At 45.2% G+C, this 19,469-nt stretch overlaps 1 protein-coding gene and 1 pseudogene across 1 annotated transcript in view; both read left to right on the forward strand.

The window, feature by feature from the left end:
- The first annotated feature begins 485 nt into the window (after window positions 1-485).
- LOC143906405 (uncharacterized) lies at window positions 486-1,990 on the forward strand (annotated as a pseudogene).
- Window positions 1,991-5,979: 3,989 nt separating this feature from the next.
- Window positions 5,980-19,469, forward strand: part of LOC143906422 (uncharacterized) — a 65,584-nt gene continuing 52,094 nt past the window's right edge. Inside the window, exon 1 of the mRNA XM_077422518.1 lies at window positions 5,980-7,339. Coding sequence (XP_077278644.1) covers window positions 7,295-7,339 — 45 coding nt within the window. The 5' untranslated portion in view covers window positions 5,980-7,294. The remainder of the gene's footprint in view (window positions 7,340-19,469) is intronic.

Below are 19,469 nucleotides of genomic sequence, written 5' to 3' on the forward strand. Positions count from 1 at the left end.
ACATCCTGCGATTGGGAACGTGATCGAAAAAGTGTTTCTACAGAGGAACTCCATTAAGCGATCGAGCATGCGTAAGGCGAAATATGAATGCGCCTGCGAAAATACTTGATAACGCCGGAACAGCGATTCTTCATTCTCCCCTATCACGCGCGCCGACCGGGCAAGAGGAATATCTTGTTGCCGATATTTTTCTTTCCGCGTAACTGGAGCAGCTTGATCTTCGCCGAGCGCGATCCGCAGCGGCTACTCATCCTCTGCTGATCAAGGGAGTCCGAACAAGTCTCGTTCGCTTAATTCAATTGCTGAAGTTATAGATAAATCCACATTATCCTAATTAATCTCATAGAAGAATTCCACATTTCATTATTTTCATGTGTTTTTAGACATGTGGTATAATAAATTTTTATTAACATTCAAAACTGTCCCTCAAAAAAAAATCGGGAAAAATTGCAGGAGCATCGAAAATGAAGCTAATCCTAATTAAGCAGTTTGGATCTAGTTTCGCGATGCGAACATTGTTCTATCAGAAAGTAATGAATAGTAAAATCGCGCGTGAATCAAATTCACCGAACTCAAAAGCGACCGAGTTGCAGTTTACGACGATTTCAACGTTTTTTCCCCTCTTCGGTTGCCGTGAAATCAGTTCCTACGGCAATTCGCGCGCTCACTTTTCAGGCTGTGGCGACCGTAATGGGATTATCTGATTATATCCTGTGCGCGTCTTAACGGTACACCTCAGCGCGTAATATGTTTAGTCGGCATTATACGTACCGGTATATCCCGTTACGAATATTATCGACGAGCGACGAGCGCGGTCTATACCGGGGGGGATCGATGCAAAGTGAGGCAGCGGGACTACCGGACTACGCGATGCAGTTTCGGATTCGCCGTGTCGGCATTACGCCGTCGTCTATCGCGATGTTGCATCGCGACTTCTCGGGGCCAGGAGGCGGCGAATGATTCGAATCTGAGCAATGCGCGGCACGAGAAACGCGGAATGCGTCACGTGAAATTCTTTGCGGCACTGATGAGCATATAAATACGTGATTATATTAATTTTATTATTTTTTGAGTAGTAACTGCGTTTATGCAAATTTTATTAGGAATAAATTATTGTTGTACGATGTTCAAATAATAAAGGAGGAAATTGAGATAAAGTTCGGAAGCACAGTAACTATAATGTAGCTACCAATATGTGAGAGGAACAATAACATTTAACGTGATTAAAATTCGCTTTTGGTGACGATCCAAGCGAAAGAAAATTAAAGACAATTAACGAAATCGATTTAACACAAAGGATGACTTTTCCAGACCTTCGAAAAACGCACAGTCACGGAGTCATCTACGTTCGAGCAATGGTTGAGAATCACTAGTGCTCGGGTGTGGGAGCGAGAGCCGATTTTCAGGTGCACGATGAAGTGAGACAGGGCAACAGAACTCGGAACGAACGAAACGAAGGTATAGCACGGCTCGCAAGAGAGACAGAAGAAAACGGACGCGGATAGAAGAGGGTAGCAGGCACAGCGGGGGCAAGGGGGAGGGACGGGAAAAGGTTAAGAGAGAGGTAAAGGAGGAATGATGGGAAGAGGGTAAAAGGAAACGAAGGGAGAAACCCCCCGTTGCGCCCACACTGGACTTGAGTTTTTTGTAAGGGTGTGCGGGTACGAGGGACGGATGTGGGGGAAGATAGGGGGAACGAGGCGGCCGGGTCGGTAGAGTACCAACGGGCGAGGGCGACTGCCGACGGTAAGGAACGACGAGGGCCAGGGGAGGAGAAGAGAAAAACCGGCAGGCAAGCAGGGGCTGCTCTAGGGAACGAGAAACATAGACGCGGAGGAGGGAACGGACTGTAACAGTAAGAGAGAAGAAGAGAGAGAAAGAGAGAAAGAGACGAAGAGAGACGGTGGGTTAGGGTGAAGGTAGCGAAGGCGATGCGGGAGGCCGAGAAAAGGGCGGGGGTAGTCAGGGGGAGAGGTAGAAAGGGTCTTGCCACGAGGGAGTGAGAGGGTGGCTCGGCTAGAGAGATCTATAGGGGTACCACGGCAAAGGGTAGGGGGATTACCGCCTGAGGCTTCAGAAACCAAGGGTGTCTAATGCCAAAGTGGACTTTGTTCATTCGCTGAGATGACGTTCTCTATACGTGTATGTGCGTTTATGCGTTCGCGTAGGTGGAGAGAAACACATTCTTTCTCATTCGTTCGACTCGGCTAATAGTCACGCCGCGCACTTTGCGCCAAATGCGGTCGCATAGACGCATAGACAAGATTTTTAATTTATAAGTTAAAAAGTTAAAGGTATTGAAACATTAACGGTATTAATGATGAGCTGCTAATCAAACCGATAATATGGTATCGTGACATGAAAAGGAAGAAAACAAACTCAACTTATTTCGTTGCGAAAAGTTTTCGTAATAAATTAAGTTAGTAGACGCTTCTCGGTTCACGAAATTCACGCGATATCCTCCGGTAGATTTATGACGTTGACGAAAGAGATATGTTTACAAGAGCGATAATGAGGATGATAATGATAACGAGACGATTACGAATATCTCTCGCAGGTAGGACACGGATCATCTCGCGTCGGATTGAATCGGAAAGATCGAACTTTCGCCGGAAAGTTTTAAGCTTTTTTACGCTTCTTGTGTCCCGAAGTTTCCTCTCCCCGTCGAAGCAAACTGTTGCTTAGATCGTTATTGCGTACTACCGTGCGATAAGGGGGAGGGGGGGGGAGAGGGACAAACGTTCGTCCCATTGACGTGAAGGAATTAGAAATAATCCCTTTAGGGTCTATATCGGGAAGAGAGAGAAGAGCTCGTGCTTTTTCTTCCTACGCTTTCGACTTTTCAATTGACATGCCGGTAACTTCCTTTGTCGGCGACATAGAGCGAGAGCGTGGGCGTGTCTGCGCATGCATTCATATATTCATCCATTCATTTATTTACCGTGCGCATTCCATACGACATTGTTGAAAACGTTATTAATCCCAACGAGTTCGCGCTTTATCGCGACTGGAGTTTCCTTCGTTTTCCAGAGGCTAGAGAGGGGAAAGGGAGAAAGAGAGAGAGAGAGAGAGAGAGAGAAACGATTCGTGCAGAAGATGTCGTAAATAAAGTACGAACTAGCCAATAAAAAGATCGCCTTTTTGAAGGAAGTCGAGCGGACAGGTGGAGCCCCGAGGACGTCTGTGCACGGGGTATAACCGTCATAAAGTCGAGAGAAAAAGTATTTTACGACGCTGGCCCGATAACTTGGCCACTTCCCCTAAGACTATCCTACAGAGCCTTTTACGAGGTCACTCCTGCATCGCGCTCGCCGTTCGTCGGTTTGTCCACGTATGCCCACCGCATAGATAATTCCAACGATGCGACTTTGAAATTACGAGGTTTCGCAATTGTCATATTTTCCGAAATTTCAGATCTTTTGCGGCATTTTTTTGCAAATTAATATTAAAGCGTTATATGCATAGTTTAACTTTGAAAATTTACAAAATATTAGATCGTTATTACAGTCAATGTTTCAAATAACTTACAATTCCCTTACGATTTGTATAAATTTTTGCTGATATGACTACCACGTGACTATTCTATTTTTCTCGGACGAACAATATTTTGGGAGAATATTGCGAGGATATTCGATCATTTGAAATATCAAGGTTGACGTAGTAGCGATTTTACGTACGCGCGTCCCTCAGGACGCGGATTTTCCATAGCTTTACTCGTACTTGACCCGATGAGACCGCTGCTTACGATTCACTGACTGCGGTCATGTCTCAGATTTACAGCAAAGGGAAGGCGATCTCGTTGGAGAATTATCAGTTCTCAAGTTTGCGCGAATCCTTTCACGTACCATCGTAAATGTGTGAGTCGTCTCGTCGTTCGTTTACGAATGACGCATCAAAAACGTACATATACGGTAACAGAAACGAAACTCGATGATCAAGAAAGTCAATCGGACATGCGGATATTCCGTTACGTTCGACAACGTTTCGTGAACCAGATTTTAATAATGCGTTCACCGTGTGGATCAGATCGGATCGAATTGCCAGATTGAAATAGTAATTATGCAAAGACGATGGCGTGTCCGACAATCGCTGTTCGCCTCGATATTATAATTATTGGACTTCACGCGTTTGACCTAGCTGTAAACGGAGTATTAATCCGGGTTGGCAGCGCGACGATCAGTTAATTACACGGGAGGCTTAAGCGGGGAGATAAAAATACAAGTAAAAGCGAGGAAAAATATATGTCTGAAGATCGACGCGATATCCCAGCACTCAAATATTCGCCTCGACTGCACGTACCGTGGAAATATTAACCAATAAAGACCGCACTTATATATAACCTACGTGTAAATTGATGCGGACCACAATGTCTTGTAACTCAAGCGGCCAAAACGACAAGAAGTAATCGACGATTTCGATCGCTCAGGATTACTCGGATTACGTGCAAGAGGATACATCGTTCGACATCGTAGACTACTGTTATTTACGTGTGGACCGCCGACGCTAGTATTAACCCAGGTGGCAAGACGACGACGACGACGATGACGACGAGCTAATAATACGGAAGGCTTAAGCGGAGAGAGGCTCCCCCTAAAAATGCATGTGCATCGAGCAAAAGCAAACCCGTCCAGCGTGCCTCTTTCGCCCAGGTCGTACGCAAGCAGGCACAGGCAGGTAAGCAGGCAGGCGGGAGGAACCATTCTCGTCGGAGGTGCCGTATAACTTACGTCTCTCAAGTACCGCGGCAAAGCCGCGGAAACGTTACGTATCGTCGGTAGTGGCATACTGGTGTGACAGCATGGTGCAAAGAACGGAGTCCAGCACGAGGAGGAGACGAGGAACGGCAGAAAGTCAGAAAGTCAGAAAGAGAGAAAGAAAGAGAGAGAGAGAGAGAGAGAGAGAGAGAGAGAGAGAGAGAATGTATATGTGTGTACATACGTATGTGCGCGTGTGTGAAAGAAAAAGAGATGTAGAGAATGGTATAGGTACAGATAGAGCAACACACTCAAATAAACGAAGGCCGGTCAAAGAAAGAGAGAGAAAAAGAGAGAGAGACAGAGAGAGAGAGAGAGAAAGAGAGACCCCGTAGATATTGTACGTCCACGTAGCAGAGTGCCGCACATGTACGCTGGAGGAGCAAAGCGGTGGGCAAAGCACATACCCTTCTAAGCACAAGCCTAACACACCCGTGGAAGCCCCTTCGGCCGATGAGCGCTGGCGCCCCTTGGCCCCTCGTTCTGCGCTGTACTACTACCCTCCCGCCGCCCTGCCCTCACCGTCCAGAAAGGTCCCTGCCGCCCATTCCCTCACCCCCTCCCTTCCCCTGCGCCGCCGGATGCCCGACAGCGGCCCCTTACGCCCCTTTGAATCCACTCACCCCCTCTCCCGCTTTCCCCCCCGAGTTACTCGTCCAGCGGCCCCCTCGATGTTCTGACGGTGACAGACCCTACCTTACCGCCGCCGCCGCTGCCGCCGCCGCCACCGCACCGAACCGAGTGGGGAGGGTCGAGGGTCGAGGGGGAGCCGAGGGCGCCGGGACAAGAGAAGCAGAAACGAGAGGGAGCGGAAGGGGGACAGAGATAGAGATAGAGATAGAGAGAGAGAGAGAGAGGGAGGAGGGAGGGAGAGAGAGAGAGAGAGAGAGAGAGAGGGAAAGAGGGAAAGAGATGGCCATGGTGAGGAAAGAGGGGACGAGGAACCGAGGGGGGTTGACGCGCTCGAAGAGGGCCGCTGGGGAGTGAGAGAGCGGTGCGGGTCGTCGGAGGACTGGGATGAGGGGTTGCGCGGGAGAGCGAGAGAACCGACGGTAGGTGGGAGGGAGGCTGAGTTGACGGCGAGTGAGAGAGAGTGGGGTATGGGTGAAGCGTTGGTAGCGGTATGAGGCTCTCTACCGTGGAGCTGGGGTGAGGACACCGAAGAGGGGAGCATGTGGAGGCGGCGGTGCTGCGGTGCGAGAAGGGGAGGAGGTCGTCGTCGTCGCGTCGCCAGTTGCTAGTTTGCCGTGAGCGCTCATGACGCGAGGACGTTCTGTTAAGCGGAGTAGCGAGCTCGGAGCTTTCCCATCTCTCGCTGTGAACGACATAGGAAACGAGCGTGGCAGGCAGGCAACGATCGCGTGAACATTGGTCATTTTTCCGACGATCTCTCGGGAAATAAGCAGAGGCTGCGGCCATAGTGTAAAACTCCTCGAACTAGGTTCTTTTTTACGATCGACAGACGAGCGTCTTGCTAACTTCCGAAAACGTGGACTATCCATTGCGAACTTGAATCCCGTGTTCCTGAACGGAAAAAAAATTAGTGCGCAAAAGACGATTCGTCGATCGGAGTTGGAAGATCAATCGACGTCCGTTCGATCGAAATGCTCCGGAGTTCAGACGAACCAGCTGATTGTGAAACCGTCTTACCGGTTTGATATACTTCGTGGAGATTTCCTTGTGCACGTTTATCGTGTCGTGACGTGAACGCAGAAGAGGTAGAGAGACGGTGATAAAGACAGCTGAGAAGACACGCGTGAGGGAGTGTCAGTGAAAAAAAAACACGGGATAACGTAGAAGAAAAGAAGAAACGAACTTGTTTCGGAGAGTGCACAGATATTCCTTCCGGTCATTCCGGTTGCGCGCGGCGCCTGTTTTAATCTCTCGCGCGGCGCCGACACCTGCTACCGCAACAACCAACTGCGCGGGAGGTTTTGTCGCGGAACTTTCGTGGCGCCGCCGGTGTACCGGTGCGGTGTGCGCGGGGTGAAAGCTTAAAGTTCACGAGCGCAAGGTGGGACGGAGTGCGCGGACGCGCGCGCGCGCGCGACATAAAGAAAGATAGAGAGAGGGACAGAAAACGAAACACAAAACTCGGCTTCGAGAAAGTTTACTCGCGACGTGCCGGTCGCTCCGGAAAGAACACCTCATTTCCTACGCGCTCGCTCCGGCGTGCCAGAGGAAGCTGTTAAGCGGAAGCGAAGAAAGGAGACAGAAGAGGAAAACGAAGAGGGAACGGACGGGGAACGAGAGAGAGAGAGAAAGAGAAGGAGAGCACACTCATCACCGCGTGCGCTCGTCTATCGTTGTCAACCCCCTGCGCCACTTCCCCCCTGCCTTTGTGTTCCTCGTGAACGTCGCCGTGCCTTCGGGTGGACGCTTATGGCTCACCAGTAGGAGGGAAAAACAGACGGAAGAGCGAAGGACAGAGAGACAGGAGGAGACAGGAGGACAGAGGCGGACAGTCGGATAGAGACCGGCGAGGCAGATATTTCCCGCTCCGAGAAGGGGGACAGAGAGGGCACCCCAGAGAACTGAATATGTCCGCCAAGCGAAAGGCCACTGCCATCATGCAGCACCACAAGGTGAGTCCGTACACGTACTCATGCATACGACGCGCGCACACATGTATATCGCGCACGCTGATATCGCCACGTGATATATCGGTAAGTACTCGTTCCCGATGTCGCGTTTCGTCCGTGAATGGTGACGAACGAGGCAGTCCCATGAGTTTTCCAAGCTCGGAAAATGCTTCTTCGGACTGTCGGTATAGGATGGGTATAGAAAAGAACTTTGGATCGCCCGTAAGTCGGCAGAGGTTTAAAGTTGAAGTCCCCTGCGAATACAATAAAAAGAGAGTGAAAAGAGGCGCTCGCAGGTAGGAGGTAAAAATTCGGTTTCACGTTAACCTTGACGACATCCCGACTTATTTTACGGACGCATTCCAAACTTTTTTTCCCGTCCCCTCTCCCGCGGAATCTCCCGCTGAACGTGACGATAAATTTTTCCAGCGACAGCTCGAAAAGCTCGGAACACGGCGCGCTCCGTTAACGTAACTCGTTACTGCGCGCGCGGCGGAACCTAATTTTTTTTCGGCGCGCGGAAAGATAAACTGCGAAAAAGTTTTAATTGAAAGAGTTGTGTAAATCCAGCGCAGCGGCGGCGGTGCCGACGACACGATGAGGTGCGGGCGAAGTGCGCCTCTAGTTCGAAAAATTGTTCTCGTGCCGTTCGTGCTTCGCGCAGACCTGACATCACGCGCGCCAAATTACTCGCAATGTGCCGCGGACGTCGGTTGCTTCTCCTGGACTTTCATACTAGCCCGCTCGCCTAATTATACTTGCGCAACAATGCAAACGAGTCCTAGCGGGCATTCAAAAAAAAAAAACCAATAATTTTCTGCTTGTAACACGGCAGTTCGATTGTCAATATAATTCTTAACGCGAGAATATTTCAGCTATCGATCTGTTATGCTCGCTTGCATTCTACAATTAATCTAATTGCGATTATAACTATTGAAAATATCGAATTTGGAGACCTTTTTCGCAGATCCGTCCAAGAATCTGTTATTTATTAATTAAAAGGCACAGTTTGGGTTTTATTACATTAATAGAAACAAATAAAGACGGCTTAATACAAGATTTATTAGACCGCAAGCACTAAATTCTTCATCTAATTTATGAATTTTTTGAGACCTTGTTGATATTATTCGCTTTCATTATTCTGAAATAAAGTAATTATGTACATGTCGATAATGCCGTCACACGTTTGACACACGCGTGAAGAGGACAGCGATCGCCTCTTTAAGTTCGCACTAGTGTATCATAAGTAAATAATTTCCACTTCTTCGGAATCATTACACGAGTATCGACGGACGATCATCCGTGAACCTCGATGACACACGTCCGGCGCGAATCGCGCAATTTCGCTCGTCAATGACGAACACGGTCGGATCGCACTTATCTCTGTGCATTTTATTTTTTTCTCGTCGCAGAAACCGCGCCAGATTAGACCAACGTATCTATGTGAAAGATAATCCCCAGACGGCGCACAGGCACTCTCTCGATTCACGCACGTGCTCGCCCATTCGCGTCGTTGTCTTCAATTAACAGCTGGATGCGTTATTCGAGCTTCACCTTACCAAAAAATCATAAACGCGATTTACACTGACATCTCTTTTCCAGCAGTACAGTTCCACAAATATATGTAAAATTTAAAAAATAGTCTGACAATTTTAAACCATAAAATCGCGCGCGCATAAAATGTTTTGTTATGTATATAATATAATAATAACAGATCCAGCGGTAAGATCGAGAAAGGAGTCAACAAAATAGATTTTTTTATATCAATTTTATGCAGTGCTATCTCTCGTAAATATGCGGTTTATCGCCGTAAGTTTAATATACACGCAAGAGAGAGAAAAACTGCAATTAAATTAAATTTGAAAGAAAAAGCAAAGCGGGCAATAATACAAAAGTATCGAAGTGTTAAAAAATCCATAACACGCGTGTCATCCTTCCTCGCCGTTAATCTTCGTTCATATCGCGAGCACGATTAAAAACTGCGCGTTTATCGGTAGATAAAAGTAAAATCGGCGCAAAAAGAGAGACTCGGAGCGTTCGTCACTGAAACAAATTACAACGGTAGCGCGCATCTCTTAACAATTTTTCAAATATCCGTCTATGCAATTTTCAGAGTGATAATACAACAGCCGTCGAAACGCGGTTTCCGCGAGAAGCGAGCCCGATAAAAATGCGAACGCGTATCAAATATGTCTTATTGTTAATTTATCGATCGACGTGTTCGGCGCGGTGTAAATTGCTCCCAACAACATCGTCCGAATTATATTCCCTTTCACGTCGCTACTAATGCTTCTGTTTCTATTTTCATCGCGTATTTATGTTAAATGTGTGATGCTGTCCAATTTTCACCTCATATTTACGCCAAATGCCACTTTCGTGTCCGGCGGATAAAGAAAGTCATCCCTTTGTGATGTTGGAATTGTGCGCGATATCGATAACTTTTTAATCAATGAGCGAACGCATTAAAAAGTGAAACGTCGGACGAGACATATTTGCGCGCGTTATATAACTTTATTTCCTGAAAGTCGCAACCTTCTAGGATTCTCGTACTATCAAATGCCAAACAGGTCCAACAGGTTGCATTCTTCATATTACACTAATAATGTTTATAGACCAAAGTTAGCGTGAAATGTGGAATGTGAATATTTGAATGCGCATAGAGAATACGGAGGGGAAGAGAGAGGGGGGGGAGAGAGAGAGAGAGAGAGAGAGAGAGAGAGAGAGAGAGAGAGAGAGAGAGAGAGAGAGAGAGAGAGAGAGAGAGAGAGAGAGAGAGAGAGAGAGAGAGAGAGAGAGAGAGAGAGAGAGAGAGAGAGAACTTTAGTATCGTGCGCCCCATGACGTGTCGAAGAAAGCACAATACGGGAAATGCGTGATGAATTTGCGTCCTTCGAAATTACGAAGAATAGACGTTGTCCTTCTCGCTGCTTGAGGCGCGTTCGTTGTCTCGTTAAACCTCAACGGTGAATTACGAGAGGAGGAGGTGGGCGTGAAGGAGCCGAGGCGCATGCAGAAAAATAGTATACAACTAACGGTATTATGCCGGGGAATGAAAGCAAAGTGTAAATACTAACTACGCTACCACACGGACGAGCTAGATCGATCGGATCAGGAATCGAACCGCGAAAGTCGAGACGAAGTTGAGGCAGGTCGGGACGTCTGCGCGCGTCCTTCTTCTCTTATCTCCCTCTCTCCCTCTCTCTATCTTTCTCTCTGTTTCATCCGTTTCGTCCTGCTCGTCTCTCTTCGTCTTTCCCCTTTCTTCCTTCGTCACGGCTGTCTCGCTTTATCGAGATCTCCTTCTATCTCACGGCTCCGTTCTCTCTTCCTCTTCGACTTCGCTTGCGCCTCTCGTTCTCTCCATCGCGTACCTACGTAGCTCTCGCTCTTTCGTGGTCCAACAGGTTATATTTTTCCGCAGCGGCATCTCTTCCTGCCGTTTCTCTACCTACCCTCTCGTCGTTCTCTCTTTTTCTCCCCCTTCTTTCGGTTTCTATTTTCTTTAGACCGGTACGCAGGCCGTTCTTCTTTCTGTCGTGGCATACGTTTCCGTTTCGTCGACGACAACGGCGGCATCTCATCATCACGTTCGCATAATGATCAAATTGCATTCTCTCCGAAATCGATCTGTCTGATGAATTTAACATTCTAACTCACGTTGGGCATTATTTTTACTTAAACGTGATAAAAAATGGATTTTATAATCGTGTAAATTACTTCCAATATCAAGATACACGAAATATAATAATGTACGTATAATCGGAAGTTATGTACGATATTAACATGCGAAAGGGAACATTATATCTATAAATCGTGGATTTTCATACTTTCGAAAATGTGTGCTCAGTGACGGAGTCGAATAGAGTTGATTAATAGTCGCACTTTCCGCGAATAATCTTCGGGAAATTCGTAATAACCCCATGGATTACGCTCCCTAAGTCAGCGAAGGAGCTTCTGTAAGCGCGGATAATTAACGCCGCAATTAAAGCTCGCATTGTTTGTATTTATTTTTCATTTTATTAAATTACGACAAATAATTTAAGCAGCGTAGGACCGTTCGCACACACACACACACACACACACACACACACACACACACACACACACACTCGCATGCGAGCAAACACGACTTACCGAGCAAAAGTAAATATTGTATCGCAAAAGTGCCGGTGGGGACGGGGGCATTAATTCGTTAAAAGCATTCCGGCGACAAGTATTTTTGTTTTTTTCTTTTTTTAATCAGTATAAGTGCATCCTTCGTCCCTTGCGCGCTAATCTAGCTCGACCATTTCCATGTTTCGCGGCCGCGAAACTGCACGAAACGCCACACGAGCCACCGCAATAATCATGTTTATAATTCGCGTCGAATAGTGGCTATTCAATTAAACGCTTCTTGGACCCGGCGATGTATATTTATCGGGCGAAATCAGAGATCACCCAATCGTCATTATTCATGTGTCGTATCGGCGCTGCGCTTGTCATACGTGACGTTTGAATGTTGATCAATATATTCGCTTTTTTTTTTATAGCGGAACAGCTGAAAAATTGGCCGTCGAAATAACCGATAATATATTTACGCATCTCTACAGACCGGCAATAAATCTACACTTTTATTATCCTTTACATAAATAAAAAAAGGGAGAAAAAATAATGCGATTGTAATTATTAGTTTTCCGCGCGATACCCAAAATCAGGGAATTCGTAACTTTGCAAAATGAGTTCCCGCCTATTCTTTTTAGTTAAATCCCTTTTCACAAGTATGCGAGAATATATACCTATGACGTATGATATTATGCGATTAGGTATGTATGAGACGATCATCCCTGAATTCATTCATTCGCGGGAGAAGGCACGTGGAATCTTGGGAGCTAGTGCTAATGAGGCGTGCGATCTCTCTCGTTAAGGAACTAAATTACGGGATGTAGCGAGACCAGTAAAGGACCGAAGGCCCGACGAACGTAGGCGCTTTCATGCATAACGGTAATCTCGTCGATCGAAGAGGACCCTCAGACGATCAATGCTTATGCTCGATACGCTGACTATTCTATTTGTGTAACATATATGTCTCTCTCTCTCTCTCTCTTTTGCCATTTCATCAATTGGAATCGATTTCTTTACGAAAAAGGTTAAATTTATTTCTATATTAATAACCTACACTTATAAAAAAAATTTTATATCAAAGTGTTGATAATTGTTATTGTACATTTGAATATATATGTACTGTCTCTAATAGGTTTTTTTAAAAAGATATATTCAACAGTTTCTTTTTTTTAATATCTTAATATTTTTAATGAGAAAAGACATTGAGTTTGATGATGTTTCGGTGAAATTATTATTGCTATTGTACAACGTCATCGGCGAATAATGACACCACGGAATACAAATTGTGTTTTCATATAACGCACAATTATATCGCAATTAAACGTAGCGTTATAATAAATCGTCATCAAAATCAGCAAGGGTAATTACCAATTACGAAGGTCGTTCGGGATTTTGAGCTCTGCAGCTGGATGTATATCTGACATCCCTACTTTTTTTGCAATTAATTGAAATTCGTATATCGAGGCGATTAAGTAAAAGGCAATATGCAATATTTTTATCAGAGGTCTGTCTATCTCGCGGATTATTTTTTATATCTAAATAATCGATTGCATCGAACATTAATCTTGATTAACAGAATTACTTTTCCGTCTACATGATGATTAAAAACTATAATTTAGAGAAACATATCGCTAACACAGATAATCGATCACAATAATTGGCAATAAATATCAATAACTTATTTTTAAATAAAATTCTATCAATAAGTACAAAATTCTGTTTTTAATGTATCGTCTTTTTATTGTCTCGTTGACTTCTTTGTATATTAGAAACGAGGTAACGTTTTATTTTTATTCCAAAGTAACTACACCCTTGAGGAAAGGGAGCGGAAGATATGGAAATCCGAATTATGTCTCTTGCTTAATCGCAGCATCATTATAGCGCGTTCGCGGTGCAACACGAAAGGCAGAATGGCGCCGCGCTTTTTGCATCGAGAATATGTCCTCGTTATGGTTGTCCCGGTACGATCGTAGTCTCACTGCAGACTCAGGCAGAGTAGAGTCGGCGCAAGAAGGAAAGGGGGGAGGGAAAGGGAGAGGAAGGTTCGTCCAAGGGTACGCGCGAGGCGAGCCCTCGTATTCCCACCGAAGTGTAGGGCTAGTATGGATTTCCCATAAGATCAGGTATGCCGGTGCCTGGAACCGACAATAAGGGTGCACCGGTGTGCCCGTTCGGTATACTAAACTGAAAAAGAAATGGAAGAGAAATAAAAAGGGAGAGAAAAATGTTACGAGAGACAGGGAGAGAGAGAGAGAGAGAGAGAGAGAGAGAGAGAGAGAGAGAGAGAGAGAGAGAGAGAGAGAGAGAAAAGCGGGAGATGGAGCAAGACGGCAAAAGTTCGAGGAAAGAAAAAGAAAGAAGGCAGGCAAACTGGCTCTTCTCTCACCCCGTTTCTAGCTTCCCCACGGTAGGTGTCTACCTCACCCCGTTTTAAGGCCGGCGGTGTAGAGCGCGTTCCAAATATATCTGACCTGGGGTCTTTCGAATGCGCCGCAACACGTTTTGTGCACATTTTCCAAAACCTTCCCCCCGTTGGGAGATTTCACAGGTCTGCATCGGAAAGTAAAGGAATCGACTCCAAGCACAAAATTGTAAAAAAAAACGGTTGGAACGATTAAGAACTCTTTCCGTTGTCTTTAAACTTGCTCCGATCGTCAACGATCTCTGTATATACTTTTGTCCGAAGATATTCCATTTCCTGTTACAATAGTATATCTCATGAAATAAGAGGGATTACGTTTTCAATGTTTATTCGTTCGGCTGTAGTTCTGTTAAACCATGAAAAGGTACAATCCGTACCTGAACATCGACGGGTCTCACCCTCGCCCCCTTTCTCAGACACGAGAGACTTTATGCCGAAAATGGTGTGCGGTATGTTCCAAAAGTGCATTCCACGGTAATGCACTCGGGCTGGGAACCACGCCCCTACGTCCTTCCTCTTCCATGGCCACAGAGAGAGATTTCTCTCTGCTCACGTCTCGAGATCGCCATATACCCACCCTAGCACCCGCTGTGCAAGCGTGCTTTCTTTGTACGGTTATTTTTATCTTTTCCTTCGCGGAGCCAAGAGAACAGTCCGATATTACCGACCCCGAAACGGTGTGGCGCAGCGAGAGAAAGAGAACGGCGCAACAGAAAATATTTATGGCCACGCGGTCGATAAAATTACGGCAAATTTACACGCCCGATGGTTGGTTTTGCCAAACTCTCATTTCTTTTAAACCATCGAGTTTTATTACTCCCTGCGAATAAGTCTAAAGGGACTCCGGCGGCAGTTTGTTGTACCGTGGATTATGGACTTGAGGTGCCGAGACTTGGATCGTGTGTTGTAATTATCGACGATCTTCAGTTAAAAGGAGGGCGCATATTTAACTATTATTCTTCGGTGTCAACGCCTCACAGAATCATGAATAAAATTCATTAATCTTTTTTTAAAACCAGCATCTTCATCTTTCATTTTAATTCATTAATACCGGTCGTAATGTCTAATTCATCACGCGCTATCTTCGATTCTGATTAGTCTCCTTATATCTCCTTCACGTTCTTCGTATACTTCATCTATTCTTACCAACTATTTTCGTTTTGCCTGATATCTATTCATCATACTAAAATTTCTTAATTGAATATGCAATTTCGAAAAGGGCCTTTTTTGGATTATAGGTTTTTTTTTACTAATATGTACTCTAATCGTACGGTGAGATACCTTAAAAAATATTTTTTATTTTATATTCTATTGTAATTTTTGACCCTAAAATGCAAAAGTTTTGTATTACTGGGTGCAATAGTTTAAAATTAAATCAGTTCTTTTTTCATTCCTGCAAAATTTTAATTTTCAAAGATGTAACCTTTTTGAAATTGCACATTTAATTATAGAAATGCGTTATTTAGATCAGTAAGATAAAATCAAGCGTAATACAATAATCGACTATCAAATATTTGCCTAGGAAAATCTGTAAATGTTCTGTAAATCTTCTCCAAATTCATCGATCCTCGAAATTATATTCGCATATGTGCGAGGACAGCAACTTGATTAGGTACCATGTACCGCGTTAAAATCACGGAAAGAGCGGCGCAATCAACGATGGCAATGTCTCCGGATTGTCCTCTTACTCGCTCGCTCGCCAACCGACCGACCGACCGACCAGCCAACCAACCGGGAATCACGTACCGCGACACGAATCGGAGGAAATGGAATTTCCTACCAAGTCGTCGGCAGGCCGGGGAGCCTGATGATGGGCTTATCGACGTCGGCTGGCCTGGCCGTTCGTCAACCGCTTTACACGGGCACGGGCGCGAGCGCTCACGCATGCACGCACGCACGTATGCACGCGCTGTGTTAGGCGGTAGGCGTGTGTTGATAGCGCGAGGTGATGTTTGTTGCTAGCCGCCGGGCGATTCAGGGAGCCATCCGTGTCAAGGTACACCGCATCGTCCGCGACGTCGTCGTCCACATGCAACGTTCTGTATTCTTTTTGTAACCAGCACACGGATCATACCGTACCGGAGGAGTGCACGCGCGCGCGCGCGCGCGCGCATACCCGCTGCTCTTCAACATACAATCGTTAGAGTGACAGACGAAGAAAGAAAAAGAAATAGAGAAAGAAGGGGAATGAATGATAGCCCGAGGAAGAGGGGACGATAAAAAAGGAGAAGAAGCCGCGGATGCGCTCGTGTGCTTTTTATCGTTGCGGTGCTCTCCCGGCGAAACAAGTGTCGGTGCATACGTACGTGCGTGCGTGCATGGCGGACATACGTGTGCGGGTGTGCGTATCGTGTGCGGACGACCGGCGAATAACACTACCTCCGTTATGCGTGCGATTACGTACTTTCGCGATTTCGCTTAACCCGCAAACGACTTCTGTGCGGGTCGGAGCGATTTGAATCCGGTATCGCAGACTCGTGCGCGCGCGCGCTTAATAACGCGCGCCGCTTTACGATCTCTATCCGGTCTGCTTTTGGCCGCGATATCGATCCATCTAACGCGATTTGCCGCGACAAAACGCGCGTCTGGTCTTTTCGCTCTGTGGTTCCGTGAATTATTCGCGATCGCGTGATAATTCACACGTCTGAAATAAATCTGTCGTGTGGTATGCGAAATTTGACGGAAAATGTTAGGAGACGAATTTTCTTATTTTTCTTAAGAAAACTTTAATCTTCCATACGCGATATCATACTTCTTTTTTGCTTATTTTAAATTTATTTTATATTTTACATGTTTAATTTATCGCATATATAATTTTCATCTTCGTCGATCACGTATGCTTTTAAAAGATTTATGGAGAAAAAAAAAGATATTTTTGACATGTAATTTAACAAAATTTCATAAATTATTCGCACAAATGCACTGAAAACATTTATTTTGACATTTTCTACAGACTTAAAAGTTTTATATTTGATTTCTATTATGTAATTTTATTCTATAAAATAAAATGCGATTATATAAAGAATAATTAATACATCTTGGATATGTAGCTTCTTAACATAAGTTTGCAAACATTCTAATAGTAGAAAAGTGATTAAACTAAAATTGAGTTTTAGAACTCAATATTTGTGTAAAGTTTCTCTAAAAATTGTTTAGGACAGGAAAAAGACTGCATTGAAGGTATACGGAGTGAAAGTATCTAAAAATATTGTAAGATCTAAGAAATCTTTCTAGGTATTTTAGAGTGCAGTTTTTGAAGATTCATTTCAACGATCAAAAGTTTTAAAAAGTTTTACAATGTTTTACAATGCGTATGATTGTACTATCTTCCTATTGTTATTTAGATTCAATTAAATCTTTTTTTAAGCTTTGTCAGTTTGTTTTTGAGCCTGAGAACTTGAAACTGACATTCGTAAAATAGTTTGCTGACAAGTTGACAAAAAGCTATATTCTTCCCAATTTACCTGGCTTAAAATATTTGAGCAAATAATGGTTACAATTCTTGAAACAGCTCTTTTTTTTAGCTTTTTGAATGGTCAATCCGTTACCGTTACCTGATGTGAGGATCAATAGAAACATTCACGCTATGTTACTGGTCTAAATGGTCGTCGAACAATACCTGGATGACAATCAGAAAAATTGTCTTCTTAGACAAAGGCGGGCAACAGTATCTGAATCATCGATGACGTTCGATTATGTTTGCGAGATGATACGGTGGACTAACTCGTTATACCAGATCAAAAAATGTACCATTATCTATTCGTTTCACGCTTACGGGCAATCAGCGATTGAGACATTGATTATATCCGAAATTCTCGGACGAGAATATAACGAGATTTTTTGAGCATTCACGATAAGTATAATAAACGTTGTGAAGTTTTTGACGTAATAGAATGTTTTATTATGAAAATTGGATCGTCTCAATTCGTAAGTCTTATAAGAAAATTGATGATCTTAACTCGATGATTTTTAACCGTAATTATCGTTGAGTGATACGATTATTTTTATCTTTAAAACTAAGAAGATAGCTTGGATAAGATACGCGAATTCAGCGAATTGTCCTTACGTGTGATCGCTTAAGCATTCCGTTCTTCGTCGCGCGAGAAACGAAATGCATCCGACCTCGGAGACGCACACATCTCGGAACGACCAGACGCGGTCCTATAAATTTCATACCTCTTCCAGTCTTCTCCGCCAGTCGTTCCGTCCCGCCGCGCTGCCAATCAAGCGCGCCCGCGGATCGCGGGCGATGTGAAAGTTTTACTCGTAATTACCCTCCCCGAAGTCAATTAACGGCGGGCGAATTCGTTTATCGTCGAGTAATCCACGGTCCCGGACCTGGGCCAAGCGAAGGGTTCTTGGGTGTGCGAGAGCGTGGAGTGTGCGCGCGTTGGAAGTTAATTCCGACTAATCGACATAGGTACGTACTTCGTCGCTAAGGGTGGCGGAGCCGATCCAAAGATAGGCACGAAGTCAGGGATTTCTGGCATCTCTTTACCCTCCCGCCTTCGTCATTCTCTTCTCCTTCGGCGTTTCTCCCGCTGGTTTTCCCCTCCTTCCTCCCGCACTTCTCTCCACTTCGGGTTTGCGATTCCCCAGTGTAATTAAATCTGTCCCTGAAAATATCCAGAACCCCAGTCAACTGGATTTACCGATTACCCCGAAAATTGACGATCGTCTGAATCGAGACCGGATGCGCGACGCTCCGATAGGTAATTATACCTAGCCTCGTGGATTTTCATTATTCATGCGCGTAGATACGGCGAGTAAGCCTTGGGAGGTTGGCTCCTGCCTCTTCGAGATGCAACGGACGAGCTGAGGTAACTGAGATGATTCAACAAATTAGCCGCGAGACCGTCTAAAAGGGTCTGAGGCGCTCCCAAATTTCAGACCTACCACAACCCTCGTAATTGACAAGAAAATATGTTATCGACGTTATTTGCAATTAGCATTTATATGTAGTTTTCATATGTAAATATATCAGCATTTAGTCAGCGATAAAATAAAGAGTATCTCGCAAAGTAGCGAGTTTTCCCGTAATCGATAACCGGAGTCAAAGTGATCGGAGTCGCGATCGTTGTCACGCGATAAAACGCCACATGACTAATTTATGAGCTGAAGATGAGAAACGGCGGGGAAATACGTCGAGTTTTTGAACGACTTTTAAACGCGAGAGAGAGACAAAGTTTCTTTTTCTCGCCGCTCGCGAGACGGTTCCGATAAGAAAAATCGATGCGCGGCGAGTTAAACGCCGCGACGCATAATGACCGCACTTTATACGACATTGTCCATTTTGTCTGACAGTTCGTGCGCGCAAAAATGCCGCGACCAAAAGAGAGAGAGAGAGAGAGAGAGAGAGAGAGAGAGAGAGAGAGAGAGAGAGAGAGAGAAAGAGAGGGGCGAGAAACGGTGGCCGAGCAGTTTGCAACTTGCCACCCGGTACTAACGCCCAGACGCATATATATGTATTCCGTGTGTGCGCATATACCTGTCCGATTCCGAACAAGGGAGCGCACATAGAGGGGTTGGCGGTGGCAGGCTACATTGGGGGTTGCGGTGTCAATAATACATCGCGCTCTTCGTATATAGGTGACTCGCCAGCGTGGCTGC

Source organism: Temnothorax americanus, unplaced genomic scaffold (genome assembly GCF_048541705.1).
Source record: "Temnothorax americanus isolate GAGA-0224 unplaced genomic scaffold, ASM4854170v1 Scaffold70, whole genome shotgun sequence".
In the NCBI taxonomy this organism is placed as follows: domain Eukaryota; kingdom Metazoa; phylum Arthropoda; class Insecta; order Hymenoptera; family Formicidae; genus Temnothorax; species Temnothorax americanus.